Source organism: Sinocyclocheilus grahami, unplaced genomic scaffold, assembly GCF_001515645.1.
Source record: "Sinocyclocheilus grahami isolate Dianchi unplaced genomic scaffold, SAMN03320097.WGS_v1.1 scaffold19.1, whole genome shotgun sequence".
Classification (NCBI taxonomy): Eukaryota; Metazoa; Chordata; class Actinopteri; order Cypriniformes; family Cyprinidae; genus Sinocyclocheilus; species Sinocyclocheilus grahami.
In genome coordinates, this window is record NW_015505198.1 from 2,127,923 (window position 1) to 2,149,884 (window position 21,962).

The 21,962-nt window shown below is 34.8% G+C and overlaps 1 protein-coding gene and 1 long non-coding RNA gene across 2 annotated transcripts in view; both read left to right on the forward strand.

Moving 5' to 3' along the window:
* Positions 1 to 11,653, forward strand: part of LOC107555345 (anion exchange protein 2-like) — a 40,536-nt gene extending 28,883 nt beyond the window's left edge. Inside the window, exons 7-17 of the mRNA XM_016238103.1 lie at positions 1,676 to 1,875; positions 4,054 to 4,190; positions 5,287 to 5,467; positions 6,944 to 7,079; positions 7,286 to 7,487; positions 8,257 to 8,362; positions 8,668 to 8,852; positions 8,976 to 9,192; positions 9,739 to 9,945; positions 10,869 to 10,928; positions 11,385 to 11,653. Of these exons, the coding sequence (XP_016093589.1) occupies positions 1,676 to 1,875; positions 4,054 to 4,190; positions 5,287 to 5,467; positions 6,944 to 7,079; positions 7,286 to 7,487; positions 8,257 to 8,362; positions 8,668 to 8,852; positions 8,976 to 9,192; positions 9,739 to 9,945; positions 10,869 to 10,928; positions 11,385 to 11,653 (1,900 nt within the window). The remainder of the gene's footprint in view (positions 1 to 1,675; positions 1,876 to 4,053; positions 4,191 to 5,286; positions 5,468 to 6,943; positions 7,080 to 7,285; positions 7,488 to 8,256; positions 8,363 to 8,667; positions 8,853 to 8,975; positions 9,193 to 9,738; positions 9,946 to 10,868; positions 10,929 to 11,384) is intronic.
* Positions 11,654 to 12,447: 794 nt separating this feature from the next.
* LOC107554843 (uncharacterized) lies at positions 12,448 to 15,077 on the forward strand. The gene is made up of 2 exons (XR_001605110.1): positions 12,448 to 12,584; positions 14,587 to 15,077. It is a non-coding gene; the product is annotated as an uncharacterized lncRNA (long non-coding RNA).
* The last annotated feature ends 6,885 nt before the right edge of the window (positions 15,078 to 21,962 follow it).

Below are 21,962 nucleotides of genomic sequence, written 5' to 3' on the forward strand. Positions count from 1 at the left end.
TATATATATATATATATATATATATATATATATATATATATATATATATATATATATATATATATATATATATATATCTGGTTCTCATTACTATTAAAAAAATCTTCAGGGATAATCTTCTCACAGGTATAAACCTGGAACTATCAGGATTTTCTAATGATTTCCAGCTCATAAAAATTATTATAATATTGAAAAGTCATGAAAATTTGGTTAGTCATGGGTTAAATAATGCTCAGCTCTAAAATAATTAATTGGCTAGAAATTGCTCAAGCATGCAATCTCTACAAAATGCTATGTATACATTCTGCTAGTGTTTGTTGTACTGCATTTAATTTATGCAAATAAAAAACAATAAAAAGGTAAATCACGCCATGCACGAGAATATGGCGGTAACGTTCTCAATTGTCATGAAAAATGCATAATAATGCAATAAAAAACACTAATGGCCATTAAACAGGCTTCATTTTCTTCATCCAGCTTTTAATTAATTTTGTGATAAAATGTGACCTGGACGTGTTTTTGTGTAACTTTGGTATTTTGGTGGAAACTGTCACCATGGTAACAAAATTTTAAGGGAAGTTCTCAGTATTGCATAGCTTCTTAGTCTTCGTTTTGCAGTTTTGTTCCAGTATTGACTCATCTGAAGTGGTAGGTTTCGTAGCTCGACCCGTAAAGCATCCACCTTCAGCTCTCTGTTCTTGGTTTACAGTAAATTGTATCATTAGATGTGCACAGCACACCCTGTTCGTTACCTAGTGCCAGTTATTTCAGAGAGCAGCAGGGTATCCGCTTTTCTCCAGACCTTCATCACCACTGTCTACATCACTCACCCGTTACTACTAGCAACCACACTTTGCTTTTATAAAGCGCTCTCCACCTTTCCTTTCTGCTTTCTCATCTTTTTAAATGCAAGGGTGTCTTTACAAGCATCAGGATTCATTACCAGATCATTTCAGCTGGTTGTTTTCTTCTGTTCTTTAGTAAAGTAAAGGGCTTTTGTCCCTACATTAACAATGTTTTTGGTCTAAGAAGCTTTCAGAAACATGACTCCGTTTAAAGTAAAGGTAAGTGCTCATGAAGATGTTGTTTTTGTTGCAAAATTAACTGCTAAATCAGAAGAATATCTGAAGGGGATATTCAGACTTTAAAATCTTACTCTTCTCTTTAGGTTATTTATCTTAATAGCTAATACATGTCTTTGTTAGCTTTTCTAAAGGTAAGTGCTCATGAAGATGTTGTTTTTGTTGCAAAATGAACTGCTAAATCAGAAGAATATCTGAAGGGGATATTCAGACTTTAAAATCTTACTCTTCTCTTCTCTTTAGGTTATTTATCTTAATAGCTAATACATGTCTTTGTTAGCTTTTTATAATAGCAAAACACTAATGTTTAAAAAAATAGTTGTTTTTACTCTTTTTGTTAACTTTCCATTAAGTTTGGCTTGTTTATGTTTTTGTGTTAGTGGTTTAATGAAAACTAATCTCATTTGTCTCGTATAGATATAAACTAATTAAATGAAATGTTTTATTAAGCTCCTCCATCTAATGAACTTCACTTCATTCAAGACAAGTAATGTAAACCACATGAAATCGTTTTTACTCCTTGTGTGGACTTTTTTTCTATTTTTTTGTGGTTTAATGAACTACTTGACAAGGTGTCATTTTGTCTGTTGTAGGCCGTCTGAACCTGCTCTTCTGACTCCTAGCACCTCTGAACCCAGCTCTCTGCCCCGTGTGTCGAGTCGCAGCTACGACCTTCAGGAGAGACGTCGCACGGGCAACATGACGGGGACCGAGCAGGCCAAATACCAGCGGATCCCCACCGATGAGTTTGAGGCACAGACCCTGGCCTCGGCTGACCTCGATGGCATTAAAAGTGAGTTTTTAATGCACGTACCCAGTGGGATCCATCTCTACATTATTTGTCTTAGGTTTGGTGGGAAATCTTTAGGTACCGACTACTTTGATTCATTCATTCATGAAACTAGCATGTCTTGGAATAAATTAGTGTGAAAAAATGCTATTATTCCTTAGGTTGTATTTTTTTTTCTGCTATAACTTTCCATAAAGGCTTGCCCACCAACTAATGATATTTTATTGAAAGCTTCTAGATTTGAAATCTCAATAGTTCAATACATTTTCAAATGAAGCTGCCATCTTTAGTGCTATGGTTAACGTAAACAATGATTTTGTATTTGCATATTAAGTTGTAGATGCTTTTATTTAGAGTTAGTTATACAAGGCATCATTTTATCAGTTAATGTACATGCTTTTGACATTCCTTTGCATAAAAAGCTAATGCAATGTTCAAAAGTTAGGGGTCAGCAGGATTTTTTGTTTATTAATACTTTTATTTAACAAGGATCATAAAATGATTTAAAAGTGATAGACAATTATGTTACAAAATAGTGAATCTTATAACTTTCTATTCATCAAAGAAGCTTAGAAACAAAATATCAATATGAAGCAGCATAACTGTTTTCAACAGAGTTAATAGAAAATGTTTCTTGAGCAGCAAACCAGCATATTAGAATGATTTCTGAAGGATCGTGTTACAATGATGCTGAAAATCCAGCTTTGATCACAGGAATAAATTACATTTTTAAATATATTACAATAGAAAATGGTTATTTTAAATTCTAATATTATTTCACAATTTTGCTGTTTTTACTTTTTATACCAAATAAATGCAGTCTTTGTAAGCATAAAAACTTTTCATAATTAGTTTTTGGCTTTTTTACTTTATAAACAGTGATTTATTTGGGTAGTTCTTGTTTTGATGTGTTTCTAACTATTATATTAGCAAGTAAAGCACAAATCCATGACCTGGTCTTCTGGGATCGCAACATCTAGAAGTCAGAGTTACTTTATAAACAGTGATTTATTTGGGTAGTTCTTGTTTTGATGTGTTTCTAACTATTAGCAAGTAAAGCACAAATCCATGACCTGGTCTTCTGGGATCGCAACATCTAGAAGTCAGAGTTTCCACTAGTTTCATAGTCTCTCAGGTGATTTGTACCAAGCATCCTGCTACACTTCACAGCAAGAGTCTTTTGTGGCCCAGCGGGACAAACCTTTATCAGACTTCAGCTGTAAATCAGCGGTTCCTGTAATGTACCCCATCAGCTTTCTCCGTCTTGCTATACAGGCCACTAATTAGTCTGGGGAAAAGGCCCATCTGCTGCTATATGCTCGGCAAACAGGACTTACACAGTTTCTGTGGATGTTAGAACCTCAGTTCATAGACAAAAACAGTTAATCAACAAGTTAAACTTTGCTTGACCAGCATGTTTCAGTCGCTGTGAGCTCTCATCTGTCATTGCAAATCACTGTCAGGGTGTGAATGCCTTTTTTTGAAGTTTATATAAGTATGGGAAAGTGAATTTCAATTCGCTCCGTCTAGCAGTGTGAGAAAAGGCTTGGCCTCTCTTCTTGATTGGAGTTTGTTCCTACGCTCAGCCTAGTTAATCAAAATCCCCCTAAATTCCCTCCCTGACCTTTTTATCCTGAATGTCTTTGGCAACTTGCACATCCTGTAATTTCACCCTGATGAGCGTTGTGTTATGAACAAAGGCGATGACCTGCCTCTCAACCCTGCCAATGAGATTTTACCTAATGAGTGGTCATTTGACTGATTTGAATACTGCAAGTACATGTATCCTGGGAGAAATCCATCTAGAATGAAAATCTGAAATATTGTATAGTACAGCGCAATGTTTTGTAATTTTGAATGTGGTACATAATTCAAGGTTGTAGTATATCAAAAGTTTGTGGTAATAAATATATTTATTTATAAAAAAATATATATTACATATGACATTTTAAATATTTGAATGAAAGTAATGCTTTTATTCAGCAAGGATGTATTAAACTGCTCAAAAATGACAGTAAAGATATTTATAATGTTACAAAAGATTTCAATTTTTAATAAATGCTGTTCTTTTCCTTGAAGGGCATGAGAGACGTCTTTTAAAAACACAAAAATCATACACAACACATTCCTACAGCCTTTTACTTAAATAATATGCATGTTTTTATTGTTTTATTCTTCCAGGTCATCGTTTTGAAGATGTTCCTGGAGTACGTCGACACCTGGTCAGGAAAAGCACAAAAGGACAAGTGGTGCACATCAGCAAAGATCACAAAGAGCCCAGCACACGCAGTCGCAAACTAGACCGGACGCCACATGAGGTCAGACACCTGTTCACAGATGCTAGCTTCTTGGTTTCTCTAGCTTGGCTGCTAGTTGACGTCTGTAGTTTGGTGGAAACTAGTCTATTAAGCCTGTCTGAACTCCCAAGGTTTATGAAAAATCTGAAAAATATATTTAAATAAAAACGTTAAGCCTGTAAATAAAATGATATGTCTAATATATAAAAATAAATAAGAAAAATGTATGTATAAATATTTATTTAACAATAATAATTATTATTATCAACAAAAAAATAACATCTTGTATAAAAAAGCTCTTTAAAAATGAAATCCTTATCCAGTAATCATAAACAACTGGATCACTGAAAAGTCATGGATATTAATTTATCGAATACTACAGGAATCCTCGTGTAATTTGGTCACTAATTAATGGACATAAATGCTTGTTTAAGGTGTAGCCGAATGTTCTGTGGGAATGTTTTAGTGCCATTCCCTCTAGCTGGGATATCGGGACGAATTTGTCAGGGTTAGGTTCAGATGTCTTTACAGATGGCTCTACAAAGTCTTGATGGGTTTTCCAGCACATTTAGTCCTTTTCCCAGATTGAGACTCATTCACTGCACCACTTTATTTCAGACAAGCCCGCTGCCCTTCAAAACAAATGAAAGGAGGATTTTAGGGGGCAGGACCTGATTAAAAATGAATGAACTTCTTCCCTTTCACACACCTAGAAATAAAGAAAAGATCAGCTCAGGTAACTGGACACGCAAGCCTTCTGAGTCAGCCATGTTTTATTAACACCCTCAGATCCAAACCAGCAAATGAGTGTACTTACGGACCGTTTGACTTCTAAATAACACCAGTGGGTGTTCACATCTCATCAGTCAGTCCTGCTCTAACGGCATGGTCCTTTTAGACTTTTCCAGACGGCTTGCTCAACACCAGAAGGTCAGGAAATGATGTGTTGGTGTACATACACATGTTGGAGGCATCGATTGGTGTGTGATATTATGTTTTAGGCAGATCAAACCAATGTTAACTTAAGTTACCTGAAGTGAATAGCGGGCGTCTGTTGCTCTTTGGGTGTTGTAATAGCGTTTTCTTCACTCATTTATTGCATGTTCTTTGGCACCAGGTGTTTGTGGAGCTGAATGAGCTGATCATGGATAAAAACCAGGAGATGCAGTGGAGAGAAACGGCTCGCTGGATCAAGTTTGAAGAGGATGTGGAGGAGGAGACGGACCGCTGGGGGAAACCTCACGTCGCCTCGCTGTCGTTCCGCAGTCTGCTGGAGCTGAGAAAAACCATCTCTCATGGTGAGAAACCTGCTTAAAAGTCTTAAGTGCTTTGTAGTTAAGAGCAAATGTCAGGTTACAGCCCTTAGCAGTAACACTTTATATTTGCGATATCATTTGATAATTAATATTTGCAGTGTTTGCATAATTAATTGCAAAAGCACAATAGTGTCATGCTACGTGATGTGCAATGTTTCTAAAACGGTTTTAAACTGCTATTTATATATAATATCTGTATTAATTGAGAGACTACAAGCAAAAAAATTTACTATTTAAACTTCAGAAAAGTTGAAAAGGGAGCAATAATGTGGATTATGTATACAAAATTATAATTGTATATATAATATCTATATTAATTGAGGGACTACAAGCAAAAAAAATTACAATTTAAACTTCAGAAAAGTTGAAAAGGGAGCAATAATGTGGATTATGTATACAAAATTATAATTGTATATATAATATCTATATTAATTGAGGGACTACAAGCAAAAAAAATTACAATTTAAACTTCAGAAAAGTTGAAAAGGGAGCAATAATGTGGATTAGGGATACAAAATGATGTACTATTAAAATAAATATTATGGACAAAATATGGATTTAAAAAAAAACTTCAGAGAATTGGTGATCACTCACAAAACCTAGAATATAAACATACCTACATATACCCATGTATACAAAATTTTTATTTTATATATAATATCTATATTAATTGAGGGACTACAAGCAAAAACAATTACAATTTAAACTTCAGAAAAGTTGAAAAGGGAGCAATAATGTGGATGATGTATACAAAATTTTTATTTTATATATAATATCTATATTAATTGAGGGACTACAAGCAAAAACAATTACAATTTAAACTTCAGAAAAGTTGAAAAGGGAGCAATAATGTGGATTAGGGATACAAAATGATGTACTATTAAAATAAATATTATGGACAAAATATGGATTTAAAAAAAAACTTCAGAGAATTGGTGATCACTCACAAAACCTAGAATATAAACATACCTACATATACCCAAATTAATTATTCATGTGATTTTAATCTAAAATCTTAATGTTGAAAAATTAATTAACATAGGTTTTTAGTGTATTTTGAACAGACTTTACTATATGCAGATTAAGAAATGCTGATGTAATATTTCTGCATTTTCAGTTTTCATTTTAATTTGAAGCTTTAGTAATTTTGTTGTGTTTTTATTTATTTATTTATTTTTGCTGTTTTTTTATATATATCTATGTAGTTGTTTTAATTTCTATTTTAATTTTAGTTATTTTAATACATCAGTTAAACTAAATGAAAATGAGAAAAGTTGCTCTGGCATCTAGTTGAAATAAAATAGGTTTATATTTTGTTTATGCTTATTTCGGGTATAGAAATTGTATTGTTTTAGATTGAACTTGAATAGTTAACTACAACAACCCATATTGTTATTATATTGATTGCATCAATGATAATGAAGATTAAATGGCCTCATGTTTGGTTTCTCTCATTAGGAGCTGTGCTTCTGGATTTGGACCAGAAGACTCTTCCTGGTATTGCCCATCAGGTGGTGGAGCAGATGATCATCTCAGACCAGATCAAAGCTGAGGACAGAGCCAATGTGCTCCGTGCTCTTCTCCTCAAGCACAGGTAGAGCTCGGATTTTTATACAATGAGCAATATCTAAGAAATGGCGCATGAGAATTCTGGTCTGTTTTCATCTGTTTATTCTCATATAATCTATTGATTTTTATTCTACACCATTCGCCATACCCCGTATGTAGATCCATACATGAACCGTCGCAGTCTCTCCTAGTGTCTCTTACCCGCTGGCTCCCTTGCTCTCCCTCCCTTAGTCACCCGAGCGATGAGAAAGAGCACAGCTCCTCCTTCCCCAGAAACATCTCAGCGGCCAGCCTGGGCTCCCTGATCAGCCATCACCAGAGCAGCAGCAACCACCTGTCCCCTGTCCCCGAGCCCTCCGTCACAGAGCCACTCATGGGGTCCACAAGGAACAGTCAAGACAGCTCACTTCACATTGACATAGAGAAGAACGAGGTAATTGGTTGGAAGTGTATAAACTGGCTTTTGTTTTAAATGAGAATGGCATGTTTGGCAACCTATTTATATTGTTTTATATGTATTTATTTGTTTACTTTGCCTTTTACAAAAATATGTATAATATACACTACTAGATATTTGGAATAATTATTTTGAATGTTTTTTAAATCCTCTTATTCTCACCAAGGTTGAATTTATGTAATAAAAAAAACAGTAAAAACAGTAATTTTGTGAAACATTATTACCTTACTATTATAAAAAGAGAAGTTATTTTGAATTATAATGTTTCACAATATTACTATTTATTGTTCAAATAAATGCAGCCTTGGTGAGCAGAAGAGACATTAATTATTTCAAACTTGTAACTGGTAGTGCATCACCTAACAATTATTTTTTTAAATTAAATTATTTGTAAAAAATAATAATCAACATCAAAAGAAAACAATGCATTTTTTCATTTGTAAAGTACAGTAACAAGTATACGTCACGGTGTTTTGCTGATTTTAAATATATTATTATATTATATTGTGTTGTTCATTTTTTTTGTTTATTTTATATTATCATTATTTTATTTTATTATTATTTTTTTTGTATTTTGGAGTGAAATATGATGTTTGTTTGTGAAATGTACTAACAATATTTTTTGCTGCTTGTGTATTGGTGTATTGGTTTTTAATGTGACATTTCCCTCTAAATTTATCAAAAAAATGTATCTCTTCAAATCTTCTGTTTTTTTTCCTGATTGTTGTTCTTTCATTATTTGCAGAAAGATTCTGCTCCACCCATAGGAATGCACAGATCCAAATCCAAACATGAACTTAAGCTTCTGGAGAAAATTCCAGAAAATGCTGAAGCCACTGTGGTACTCGTTGGTAAGCAATTATAGTCTGATTCTGAATCCTATAGGAATCCTGTTGGATTTGTATCATTCTGGAACAGTCCTAAAGGTCTCAAATAAGACTCCTTTAAAACTCCTAAATAATCTGGAATTTGGAAAAATAAACTGGAAAAATATGAATTTCAGTTTATCCTGTTTAAACGGTTAAGAATTGGTTGTACATTACTACTGATTTGATTCCAAATCAACCAGATGCATCAGGAACTAAAATGACTATTACAGAGCTAACAAATGATTTCACAGAACTACAGGAAATTAAATGTATTGCTGTCTTTTCAGGCAGTGTTGACTTCCTGGAGCAGCCCACCATGGCATTTGTTCGACTTCAGGAAGCTGTCGAATTGGACTCAGTGTTGGAGGTACCGGTTCCTGTTCGGTTTCTCTTTGTGCTGCTTGGTCCTCCCAGCACCAGCATGGACTACCACCAGATCGGACGCTCCATTTCCACACTCATGTCCGACAAGGTGAGAAAGACGGTTGGCGGTCACCACTGCACTAGTTCAAAGGGGATGGATGCATTGTTTCATGCCAAAAATTCTGAATATAATACCTATATCCAGTGTTAACTCGATCGCATCTCTCTCCAGCAATTTCATGAAGCTGCGTACCTGGCAGATGATCGGCAGGACCTGCTCAATGCCATCAATGGCTTCCTGGACTGCAGTATTGTTCTCCCTCCATCAGAACTAGGCGGTGAAGATCTTCTGCGGTCCGTCGCTCACTTCCAAAGAGAGATGCTCCGCAAGAGAGAAGAGCAGGAGGTGGCCTTATTGTCCAAAGAACCCAAGAGCCTTGAAGAGAAAGGTATGCATTAACCTGTGTAGCTTTAGATCCAGTTCAGCTTTTATTTTGGTTTTGTTTTATTGCTTTGTGTTTTTTTGTGTTTGTGTGTGTGGTGTTTTTTTGTTTGTTTTCTTTATTACTTTTTTAGTTTTTTTTGTTATTAGTGTTTGTTTTTGTATGTTTTTTTTTTTCCTTTTTGTTGTTTGTGGTTTTCAGTTGTTGTTGTTTTTTTCCGTCTTATGTGTTTTGTTTTGAGCATTTTTGTTTTTCTTTTGTTTTGTCTTGTTGTTTTCTTTTTTGTTATTAGCGTTTATTTTTTGTTTATTATTTTTTGTTATATATTTTGTTTGTCTTTTGTGTATTTTTTTTGTCATTTTATGTAGACATTTTGTTTTGTATGGGTTTTTTTTTTATTTTGCTTTTCCTTGTAATTTTCGCTAGCTTTTTTATATTAATTTTTTTTTTGTGCGTGCACATTGTTTTGTTTTTTTTCAACTTCCATGTTTATTTCCCCAGCAACCTGTTATATTCATAATACCCCATATTCTCTCTCTATGTTTAAATCAGAGGCCTTGCTCACACCCTTAAAACTAGAAGATGACCCTTTACGACGCACAGGCCGTCTGTTTGGTGGGCTGATCCGTGATGCCCAGCGCCGTTACCCAAAGTACATCAGTGACTTCAAGGATGCACTGAACCCCCAGTGCATGGCTGCTGTCATCTTTATTTATTTTGCTGCTCTTTCTCCCACCATCACATTCGGAGGCCTTCTAGGTCAGTTACACTACCACTTCGTCTGTACTCTTACTGACAGTAACATATTGATAAGATTTTAAATGCAATAAAATAATCGTTTTAAATGCATGTGATCAATTACAGTGTTTTAAAATTGAAATTATTGTTAAGGAAAATATATTTGGTTAGTAAATTGCATTCCAACATCAAAAGAAAACAATATATACATTTATGCAGACATAATAAGTGTATGTCATGGTGTTATTTGTATTTTTATGCTAATTTGAAAAAATACCATTATCATTGTACATTATATATTTTTTGTACTTTGTGGGGGTTTTTTTACGTTAAATGTGAAATTTCCTTCAGAATTTTTCAGTCATTGCCCCATATAAAATACACTGCCTGACCTGGCCACCAAAAAAAAAATGCTGTAATTTTTTTTTATTTTTTTTTTATTGGCTTGTTAAATAAGCAAATACTGAAGAATCTAAGATTGGATCATTATTGCAGTGATTAATGTTTCTGACATGTTATATGTTTGGCAACAATTATTTTAACCCTAACTTTATACAGTCTCTACCATTCTCAATACAAGATCTCAGTCAGAAAATAATTCAATGCTTGATGGCAATAAATGTTGTGATGTTGCATAAAGTTGTCAAAACAATGTCAAGATAAATGCACGCTGTAATCAAAGCTAAAGATGCTCTAATGAAACTTTTTTTTTTTGGCTAGGTAGTGTACATCTCTTCAGATCTTCTCAATTGAATTAGTAAATTGCTTCCAGAACTGACTTAATTACTTTAAATGCCTGCAGCCAGTTATATAACAAAAGGTTATCATGATACACACAATCAGTGACTCTGATCCTGATAAGTATTTTAGATTACTTTTGCTTGAATTCCAGATAGCGTATGTGTCCGACCTTGCTGTTCAGTAATTCAGTTTTGTGTGTACAGGTGAGAAGACTGAAGGGCTCATTGGCGTGTCGGAGCTGATTGTGGCCACATGTATTCAGGGTGATGTGTGGTGTTTTTTTGTTTGTTTTCTTTATTACTTTTTAGTTTTTTTTGTTATTAGTGTTTGTTTTTGTATGTTTTTTTTTTTCCTTTTTGTTGTTTGTGGTTTTCAGTTGTTGTTGTTTTTTTCCGTCTTATGTGTTTTGTTTTGAGCATTTTTGTTTTTCTTTTGCTTTTCTTGTTTTGTCTTGTTGTTTTCTTTTTTGTTATTAGTGTTTATTTTTTGTTATATATTTTGTTTGTCTTTTGTGTATTTTTTTTGTCATTTTATGTAGACATTTTGTTTTGTATGGGTTTTTTTTTTATTTTGCTTTTCCTTGTAATTTTCGCTAGCTTTTTTATATTAAATTTTTTTTTGTGCGTGCACATTTTGTTTTTTTTCAACTTCCATGTTTATTTCCCCAGCAACCTGTTATATTCATAATACCCCATATTCTCTCTCTATGTTTAAATCAGAGGCCTTGCTCACACCCTTAAAACTAGAAGATGACCCTTTACGACGCACAGGCCGTCTGTTTGGTGGGCTGATCCGTGATGCCCAGCGCCGTTACCCAAAGTACATCAGTGACTTCAAGGATGCACTGAACCCCCAGTGCATGGCTGCTGTCATCTTTATTTATTTTGCTGCTCTTTCTCCCACCATCACATTCGGAGGCCTTCTAGGTCAGTTACACTACCGCTTCGTCTGTACTCTTACTGATAGTAACATATTGATAAGATTTTAAATGCAATAAAATAATAATTTTAAATGCATGTGATCAATTACAGTGTTTAAAAATTGAAATTATTGTTAAGGAAAATATATTTGGTTAGTAAATTGCATTCCAACATCAAAAGAAAACAATATATACATGCATGCAGACATAATAAGTGTATGTCATGGTGTTATTTGTATTTTTATGCTAATTTGAAAAAATACCATTATCATTGTATATTATATATTTTTTGTACTTTGTGGGTTTTTTTTTATGTTAAATGTGAAATTTCCTTCTGAATTTTTCAGTCATTGCCCCATATAAAATACACTGCCTGACCTGGCCACCAAAAAAAAATGCTGTACATTTTTATTTATTTATTTGCTTGTTAAATAAGCAAATACTGAAGAATCTAGGATTGGATCATTATTGCAGTGATTAATGTTTCTGACATGTTATATGTTTGGCAACAATTATTTTAACCCTAACTTTATACAGTCTCTACCATTCTCAATACAAGATCTCAGTCAGAAAATAATTCAACGCTTGATGGCAATAAATGTTGTGATGTTGCATAAAGTTGTCAAAACAATGTCAAGATAAATGCACGCTGTAATCAAAGCTAAAGATGCTCTAATGAAACTTTTTTTTTTTGGCTAGGTAGTGTACATCTCTTCAGATCTTCTCAATTGAATTAGTAAATTGCTTCCAGAACTGACTTAATTACTTTAAATGCCTGCAGCCAGTTATATAACAAAAGGTTATCATGATACACACAATCAGTGACTCTGATCCTGATAAGTATTTTAGATTACTTTCCATACAGGTGGTCTGTCTTGCTGTCCTCTGGGCGGTCATGTCTACTGTGGCATCGCTGGCTTTCCCGTTTGTTCTCATCATGACCGTCCCTGTCAAGATGTTTCTTCTGCCACGCATCTTCAGCACTCGTGAGATGCAGTGTGTAAGGATCTTTGCATGCACAAAAAGACACATGCATAGACTTTTTTTTTGAAGAATTAATACTTTTATTGTAAAGACATTTATAATGTTACAAAATGTTACATTTATAGTTCAAATAACTGCTGTTCTTTTGAAGAATCTGACAAATGTATCACGGGTTCCACAAAAAAATTGTACCTGTAACATTGATAATAATAAGAAATGTTTCTTGAGTAGCAAATCAGAATATTAGTATGATTTCTGAAGGATAATGTGACACTGAATACTGGAGTAATCACAGAATCACCGGAATAAATTACATTTTAAAATATATTCAAATAGAAAACAGCTATTTTAAAGTAATAATTCACAATATTCCAGTTTTTACTGTTTTAGTCAAATAAATTCAGTCTTGGTGAGTATAAGAGATATCTTTCAAAAACATTTTAAAATATCTGACCGACCCCAAACTTTTAAACAGTAAAATAAAAAATTACTTCTAAAATTAAATTAAATATATTTAGTTAACATAAAATGTCTTTCTTTTCAAATCTATATGAAACTGCCTTCATAGCCCATTTTATTTCCAAAATGTTATTTTATTTGTATTTATTCTATTTTCATTAATTTTCATATTAATTTTATTTTAAAATGAGGTGACACCACCTCAAAAGCAACGGAGCAAGTCTTCACCCACTTCCACCACTGAATCAAAATATTTTTTTAAAAGGTAATTGCGAATTTTCATGACTTTTTCTCACAATTGTGAGTTTATATCACGCAATTCTGAGAAAAAACTCAACTGCAATATGTAAACTTGCAATTCTAAGAAATAAGGTCAGAATTGCGATATATAAACTTGCAATTCTAAGAAAGTCTTTCTTTCCTCAGAATTGGACTTTATAACTTGCAATCACACGTTGTGATTTGCGTTCATATAATGCAATTCTGAAAAAAAAAATCTGAATATTACAATTTATATAATGCAATTCTGAGGAAAAAAAAGTCAGAATTCCGAGTTTACACCGAGTTGTTTTCTGTTTGAAACGAACAGAAAACAAGATAATTTTTCTTACCCCATTGGCAGATTATTTTGCTTGTTTCAAGCAAAAACTCACTTGAATTCGACTTGTTTTTTCTGAAAACAAGGCAATAATTTTTTCTTGTCTAGAAAATCCTTCTTGATTTAAGAATTTTTTGATATTTTGGCTGGAAACAAGACAAAAGATCTAAGCTAGAAAAGCATTTTTTTGCAGTGTATATAATGCAGTTCTGAGGAGGAAAAAGTCAGAATTGTGAGAGAAAGTGTCGCAATTACTCTGTTTTATTTTTTATTCAGTGGCGGAAATGGGCTTCCATAGTGCACTGCTGTATCATGCACAAAAAGATACATTAAAGGGTTAGTTCACTCAAAAATGAAAATTCTGTCATTAATTACTCACCCTCGTGTTGTTCGAAACCCGTAAGACCTTCGTTCATCTTCGGAACACAATTTAAGATATTTTTGATGAAATCTCCCATAGACAGCAAGGTAACTACCACGTTCAAGGTCCAGAAAAGTACCAAGATGATCGACAAAGTAGTCCGTGTGAGATCAGTGGTTCAACTGTAAAGTTACGAAGCTACGAGAATACTTTTTTGCGCAAAGAAAACAAAAATAACGACTTTATTCCACATTTTCGTCTCTACTGCGTTCTCGTAGCTTCGTAACTTTACAGGTTGAACCACTGATGTCACACGGACTACTTTGTCGATCATCTTGGTACTTTTCTGGACCTTGAACGTGGTAGTTACCTTGCTGTCTATGGGAGGGTCAGAGAGCCCTCAGATTTCATCAAAAACATCTTAAATTGTGTTCAGAAGATGAACGAAGGTCTTAAAGGTTTCGAACAACACGAGGGTGAGTAATTAATGACAGAATTTTTGGGTGAACTAACCCTTTAAGAAAGTAAAGTAGGTCATTTTCAAAATCACGTTGACTGATGCTGTTTGTGTGGCTTTTCTATCTCTCTTCTGTGTCTCAGTTGGACGCTGATAATGCAGAGCCCACTTTTGATGAGAAAGAGGGACACGACGAATACACGGAGATGCACATGCCAGTCTGAGCCTCGACCGCAGCTGTCCGTCTCTCGCCTGTCTTCCTATCAGTCACGCTATTGGCCAATAGGACAGTTGCTTTCGCTAAACCAAATCGCACAGCGAGTCTCGACATGCTGTAGAGGTGAGAATAGTGCATTATGTCCACCCGGCATTTCCAGAGACTCATTTCATTTGTATTAGAGAGCTGCTATCACACCGTTTAGCCTTAAACAAGCGTATTTGTCGCCTATGAGGAAAACGAATGTAGCTTATGGTACGTTCCTAGCACCATTCAGGGCCCATGCAATATTATATGAAGTTTTTAGTGAATATTCATGATCAAGAAAGATTGCCAAGGTCCATTTCATCTGAAATTGTATGTACGTCTGTGCTTTTAATAGTTTTACTGCCTTATTTTCTGATTTATGACCCAGCATACATTAATTCACACAATCGACAGTATTTTTTCTTTTGTTGCCATCTGATCATTACTTTTTTTTTTTCTCTTTCAAAATCCTGTCTAAACAGGTGTTTTCTCTTTTATAATGCCTGAAAGTCACATGAAACCCTAAACTCTCATAATATCTCTAGATGTGCAGTTGCTGTATATTTTATATTGACTGTTACATGCAAATGACTCATGAAGGATGAGGATGAATTTGGTAGTAAATGGTCTTGAGGGATTTTAAGATGTGTTTTAGCTCGGATCGATGCACTAGTGACCTAGTTTGGAGTCCCATTTTAAGAAAAAGAAAAAGTGCGTCCCTACAGATGATCCCAAAATTGTAGTTCATCATAGTTAATTTATTAGAACTAAATCTGTTGACCTGATAAACTGGTATTTTCTACCACATTTCTTGAAGTCTTTCCACATTTAACGTTGAATTAACACTAAAAGCCTGTTCTTTTATTTCAGCACCAGTTCTCAGCAAACACGCAATGTAGATTTTGATTTACTTACTAATTATTTATTTGTTTTATGGGAACCGTATTATTTATGCAAGTTCATGAGGGATTTTGCCACAGAATTCCTGAATAATATCACTAACCTTTTCCCCATCATTCACTAATATCCCACTTTATATTTTTGGATTCCTACAGTCAGTTAGACGGGGAATCTGCACTAATAAGATTCAATTCAGCACACTTTCACTTGGAATATTTTGTGCACACAAACCAATAGGAATAAAAACAACAACTTTAACTATTTGGTTACAGTTATGGTTATGTTTGTTATTTTAGTAGCATTTCACATTTGTTTTTTATCTCTGGAGGCATTGTGCTTTAAACAACAAAAAAAGTGCTTTACTTCTTATTTACATTCCAGATTATGATTCCAGAATCGGATGTGTTAGGATCTTTTAATTATAGGAAGATAGAATGTTAGTTTTATATTGCTTTAGATTATGTATGGGCTAACTAATGACATATGACGAGTGAGCTCACAAATAAATCATGTAGATGTTATTTTTTATTCGACTAGGAAATTTGATGTCATTATTTGAGCGTACAACGTGACTGGATCAAGAATATTTTTATTAAATGTTGTCCGTGTTGTCGTTTAGTACATCAGGACCATCAGCACATTGTACTTTGTCACCGTTGTTTATCTTTGACATTCCCTCTGCCCGTGTTCAGCGACTGGTTCCAGGTTTGCATGACACGTTTAGAACCAGAGAACTCTGGGAAACCTGATCGTAGAGCAGCACTTTGAGGTTGTGTGTGAATGCAGGCAGGAATATGCTTGCGTTCTGTTGCTACAGTGTGGATGCTCAGCAGCACTTGTTTGTAGATGGTATTTATGGATGCTTTGCGGGGTTTAAGACTGAAGGTTAATGCTGGAACATTGTGGTCATTTTAACTTTTGCTGATATTAGTTACAAGTATGACCTGGTGTGTTCAGCAAAGGAGGGTCATTTTTACCATCTGTGTGCATTTTTATGCATATTGTTTTTAACTTGTTTGGTTATTGGATATTTGATTATTAAATGTTCCTCTGTACATAATGCAGTTTTTACAGCAAATTCCAAATATTGCAAATAAAGTTGATTTTTCTATTTAAATCGGATATTCATATCTTTTTTTAATTGTCTTTTTTAACTTCAATTTGAGTTGTAATTTTTTCCACTGATATTCTGTAGCAAAGCTTACTTTAATAAGAATCATTTTGGAAGGATGCATTAAATTGTTAAAAAGTGTCCACAAAGGCATTTAGGTTGCTACAAAAGATTTCTATTTCAAATAATTCCTGATCTTTTGAACTTTGTTTAACATTCTATTCAAAATGTATTGCTGTTTCTACACAAATATTAATCAGCACAACTGTTTTCAACATTGATGATAATAAGAAATGCTTCTTAAGCAACAAATCCGCATATTAAAATGATTTTTTTAAAGAATCATGTGACACTGAAGACTAGAGTAATGATGCTGAAAATTCAGCTTTGCATCATTTTATTTTATTTTAAGATCTATTTTAATATTTTAAAATAGTTATTTTAAATTGTGCTTATTTCTACTGTATTTTTAATCAAATAAAACAGGGAAAAAAGCTCAAACAAACCTCATAACTACAGCTGAATTTCAAGACAATAAATAACTATATTTCTGCTTGCGGCAGTGTTCTTATTTAGTCCCTGATTTGTACACATCATGCCAGGGCTCCACATGAACAGAGACGGTTTTAGAGAATGTTTAACCTGGTTTTTGGGTAAGCAGACATTTGCAGTTGCTGTTAAGTTCAGACGTGTTAAAGATGGCTGTGCTGCTGTGGATCGTGCTGCTCTCTGCTGGAGTCTCACTCAGTCAAGCACAAGAGTCCTTCAGCAAACTCCCAGATATCTACAAGAGAGGAGTGGAGCTGTCTTTACACATGTTCAATGACCATCACAGCATCAAGAACCATTATATCTTCTTTAAATCTATTCATCAGGCAGAAATTGAGGTAAATCCATTCTTCTGGTTCTAAGTTTATTCTCTTTTCTGAAATCTATCTATCTAGTTCGTTTTTATTTTTGTGGTACTAAACAAGATTTCATAGCAGAAGAAATGATAATTGTTTTACTAACACAATCACATGTAGATTTTTGTTGGGTAACGAATCCTGAAGAGCAGGTCAGAAATTCCAAAGACTCCTGCTGCCACAAGTTCATTTTTAGGTCAGAAATCACACATGAAAATCTCCTGGGACCCAACAACAAAGAGGACAGAAGTGAGTTGCAATGTTGTGTGGACATGTGGAAAAGTTCTATACATTTAGATGAAATTCTATCGTCTCTATAGGCAGGATTTGATGTCAAATACATCTACCATAACTTTTATCTGAAAGCCACCGAGTGCAAAAGAGGTACCGAGAACACAGATGCAACCACATGTGGATTCAGGAATGATCGGGTAAGCAAATATGCATTTCAAACAAGCTAGAATATGAATATCAGCTGTTTTCATGTGTTCTTACAGTTGCATGTCAACATAAAATAAGTCATTTTCCAAACACGTATTAAATGGATGCTTTAAAGGACAATATGTATTTTATGTTGCATTTGCAAATGATAGTACAGTTAAATACACTACTATTCAAAAGTTTGGGGTCAGTAAGATTTTTGAAGTCTCATGTCCACCAAGGCTGCATTTATTTGATCCAAAATACAGTAAAAATGGTAATACTGTGAACTACGATTATTATTTAAAATAATAGTAATGTATTTAATAAAGTAATTTATTCCTGTGATGCAAAGCTGTATTTTCAGCATCATTACTCCAGTCTTCAGTGTCACATGATCCTTCAGAAATCATTCTAATATGCTGATTTGCTGCTCAAGAAACATTTCTTCTTGTTATCAATGCTGAAAACAGTTGTGCTGCTTCATATTTTTGTGGAAGCCATGATACATTTTTGCTTTTCAGGAATCTTTGAATCGAACGTTTAAAAGAACAGCATTTATTTGAAATTGAAATCTGTTGAGTGTCTTTACAGTCAGTTAAATGCATCTTTGCTGAATAAAATGTATATTACTCACCCCAAACTTTTCAACTGTAACTGATAAATACTAAGTAAATAGCTGAAATTAGAAAGTATTTTTGCTGCTGATGCCATTTACACTATCATGCAAAGTATTACTAGGTTTAATACTGACAATATACTTACATTATATTGATGGAAATATTAAGATCTACAGTATAAAGTGGCAACACCACAGTGCTCAAAATTAAATGTGGATTAATTTCCTTATACTTACTGGCTTACTTTCCATATTCCTCCAGCCTGTTGTTGACTGTGTGATCTGCTACAAAATCTCTGCAGGAGAAATTAATGATAAGCCTAAACCTTATTTAAACTGTATGCATCGACGATTGCTTTCAAAGGTATTCCCTCTTCATATTCTTCATCTTGATGATGGATTCTCATTGCCTTACCTACATAATTGCCATTACAATATAATAGAATATTTTGCCCAATATATTTAAAGGAATAGCTCATCCAAAACTAAAAAAATGTGCTGAAAATGTGCTCACCCTCAGGCCATTCAGTATTTAGATGAGTTTGTTTCCTCATCAGAACAGATTTGGAGAAATGTAGCATTACATCACTTGCTCACCAATGGATCCTCTGTAGTGAATGGGTGCCGTCAGAATGAGAGCCTAAACAGTTGATAAAAACATCCCAATAATTGACAAGTAATCCATACCACTCCATCAATTAACATCTTTTGAAGTGAAAAGCTGTGTTTTGTAATAAACAATTGCATCATTAAGGTGTTTTTTGACCTCAAATAGGAGTCATGTGGACTACTTGTGGATTATTGTGATGTTTTTATCAGCTGTTTGGACTCTCATTCTGACGGCACCCATTCACTGCAGAGCATCCATTGGTGAGCAAGTGCTGTAATGCTAAATTTCTCCAAATCTGTTCTGATGAAGAAACAAACTCATCTACATATTGGATTGCCCGAGGAAGAGTTACTAGTATTTTCAACTAAATTAATTTCTGGGTGAAAGATTACAAGATGTACAAAGCTTGAGCTGTGTGTAGAAGTGACTCTTGCTGTCAGCATAATCTTTGTGTTCTTGTTTGAACACAAGGAAAGCAAGAGAGAGAGAGAGATTGGCTGTTTCCGTGTGGGTTTTGGCCATCTGACCCCGACTCCTGTGGCATTCACCGGATCCTAGAGAACAGTTGGAGGAGAAACGTCGTTTGAAATCTGATGTTCTGGAATCTACTGGCTTCACGATCTCAAACACAGCATGTTTTAGCATGTCTGTTCTTCGCCAAATCAATTCTTGCATCACATTTATCTGATTGTCAAGAACTAAAGAGAGCATTGCACAGTTGGGGTCATATTTTATATATTAAATCAACAGGGAATGTGTTGCATAAGAGTTCAATGTTTGCCCTGGGAATGGACAGCTATTTTCCACAAAACAAAGCAGAGTTCTCTAGAAGTCCCTTAACGCCTTTTAAATATGAATGCATAAATAAATGCACATTACACTATAAAGTGCTTTAGTTGATTAGTGCAATACAATATTTTACAAATAATAAATGGTTCCGTAGTATTGTTCTTATGTACTATTAGAAAGTTAAGGTAGCCTTTTACCTCACTAACAGCTGTATTCTGTCTATCATATATTTGTTTTTGTTTGAACCGTGTTACGTTGTATTTGGCCAGGTTTGTATGTTGTCTAGACGTGATGAGACCTGCAATAAACAATTAAAGGCAGGGTATGAGATTTTTCAAAAACACTTTAGAAAACTGATTCGGGCCGAATCGCAAAACAAACTTGTAGCCAATCAGCAATAAAGGGCGTGTCTACTCATGATGTGGAGTAGAGAGTGTTCAGTGCACGGGACGGACATTAGCCGAGCCGAGCGACAGAAAGATAGAGATGGCGGATAAAAAACAAAAGAGGAAAACATCTGTGGAACGATAAGGCAAGAAGTAGGACCCGTGTAAATATCGGATCAGCTTTCCAGCGCTGGAGAGAACTCAAGGAGCGGAGGCCTGCGATCGGACGCCGAGGTTGCTTTGTTTCTTCTCAATAGGTGAATAACACCGTGTCTACAACAGCTAAAGTCTGCCTACACTGGACGCGATCAAACGACCGTTGAAAACCATTTGAAATTTGCGTCAGCACGTCATAAATAGAACCTGGCAGCAGTTTTCTGTCGGGGATTTGTTGCGCCGTGCCGCGCTGCTCACGTCCGGTGTAGACACGGTGTAACATTGGTTTTGCTTTGTTTCACAGAACTAATCGTTGCCTGGGTTGCGTACGTATATGTGGGGCGGAGCTATCAAAATAGGGGCAAGACCCTTTTGGGGTAGGGGCGTGTTTGTTTTGGTGATTTCAAATATCAACATTGGCTACCAGAAATCACTTACTATGCCTTTAAATCGAAGTAAATGGCGTAAAGGTTCACTATAAAGGCAATTATAACAGTTGTTATAAATATCGTTCTCGCCAATGTACAGTATGATAGCGTTCTGTTTATCATATGCGCTATGCCATTTTGTATCTGCCGCTTTAAATGCTCGAGCTCTTTAAAATCAGGTTGATTCTGATTGGTCAATATTTTGTATCGTTCATCGGGTGAAAAAGTTCTGAAGTTGATTCCAAAAATATCGTTATAGTTGTGGTGTGAACTTCGCTATTCTCAAAGAATTAGGAGGATTATAATAAAGCTTTATAGTTGTTAGGTGTGAACGGGCCTAAATCTGATCATAGAGTAGCACTTTTGAGGTGAAGACGTTTTTATTTCGTTTTTGAACATGTGAAAATGTTTAATCTGATAATATTGATTATAATTATTTAAAATGGCGAGCATTTGTCAAAGAGAAATAAAATTTGTGCACAGTGCAGCTGGTTTAGCAGTAGACTTATTTTAAATAAAGCAGATTTGTTAATTGTTTTAATCTTTTTTTTTATATATATATACCTGAAACTGAACCTAGTTAGCAAATAAAATCGAACTAGTCCTTTTACCTCACTAACAGCCGTATTATTCACTCTTGCCCAACAACGGCACAAAAACAGTCCAGACTTCCTGGAACGAGGCGGTTTATGGGCGCCTGCAGCGGGCGCTCGTGCTCAGACTGGTGGAAGATGCCTCTGCTGCCGCTTGTTCTGCTGCTCGCTGCCGGAGTCTCTCTGAGCTCCGCCGAGGCTCAAAGCTCCTTCAGCAAACTCCCAGACTCCGTCAAGAAAGGAGTGGAGCTCGCCGAGCAAAACGTCAACGCTCACGAAGGCGTCCAGCAGCATTTTCTCTTCTTTAAAACCATTCAGCAGTCACAAATTGAGGTAAGCCTTTCTCTGTTTCTTGTTG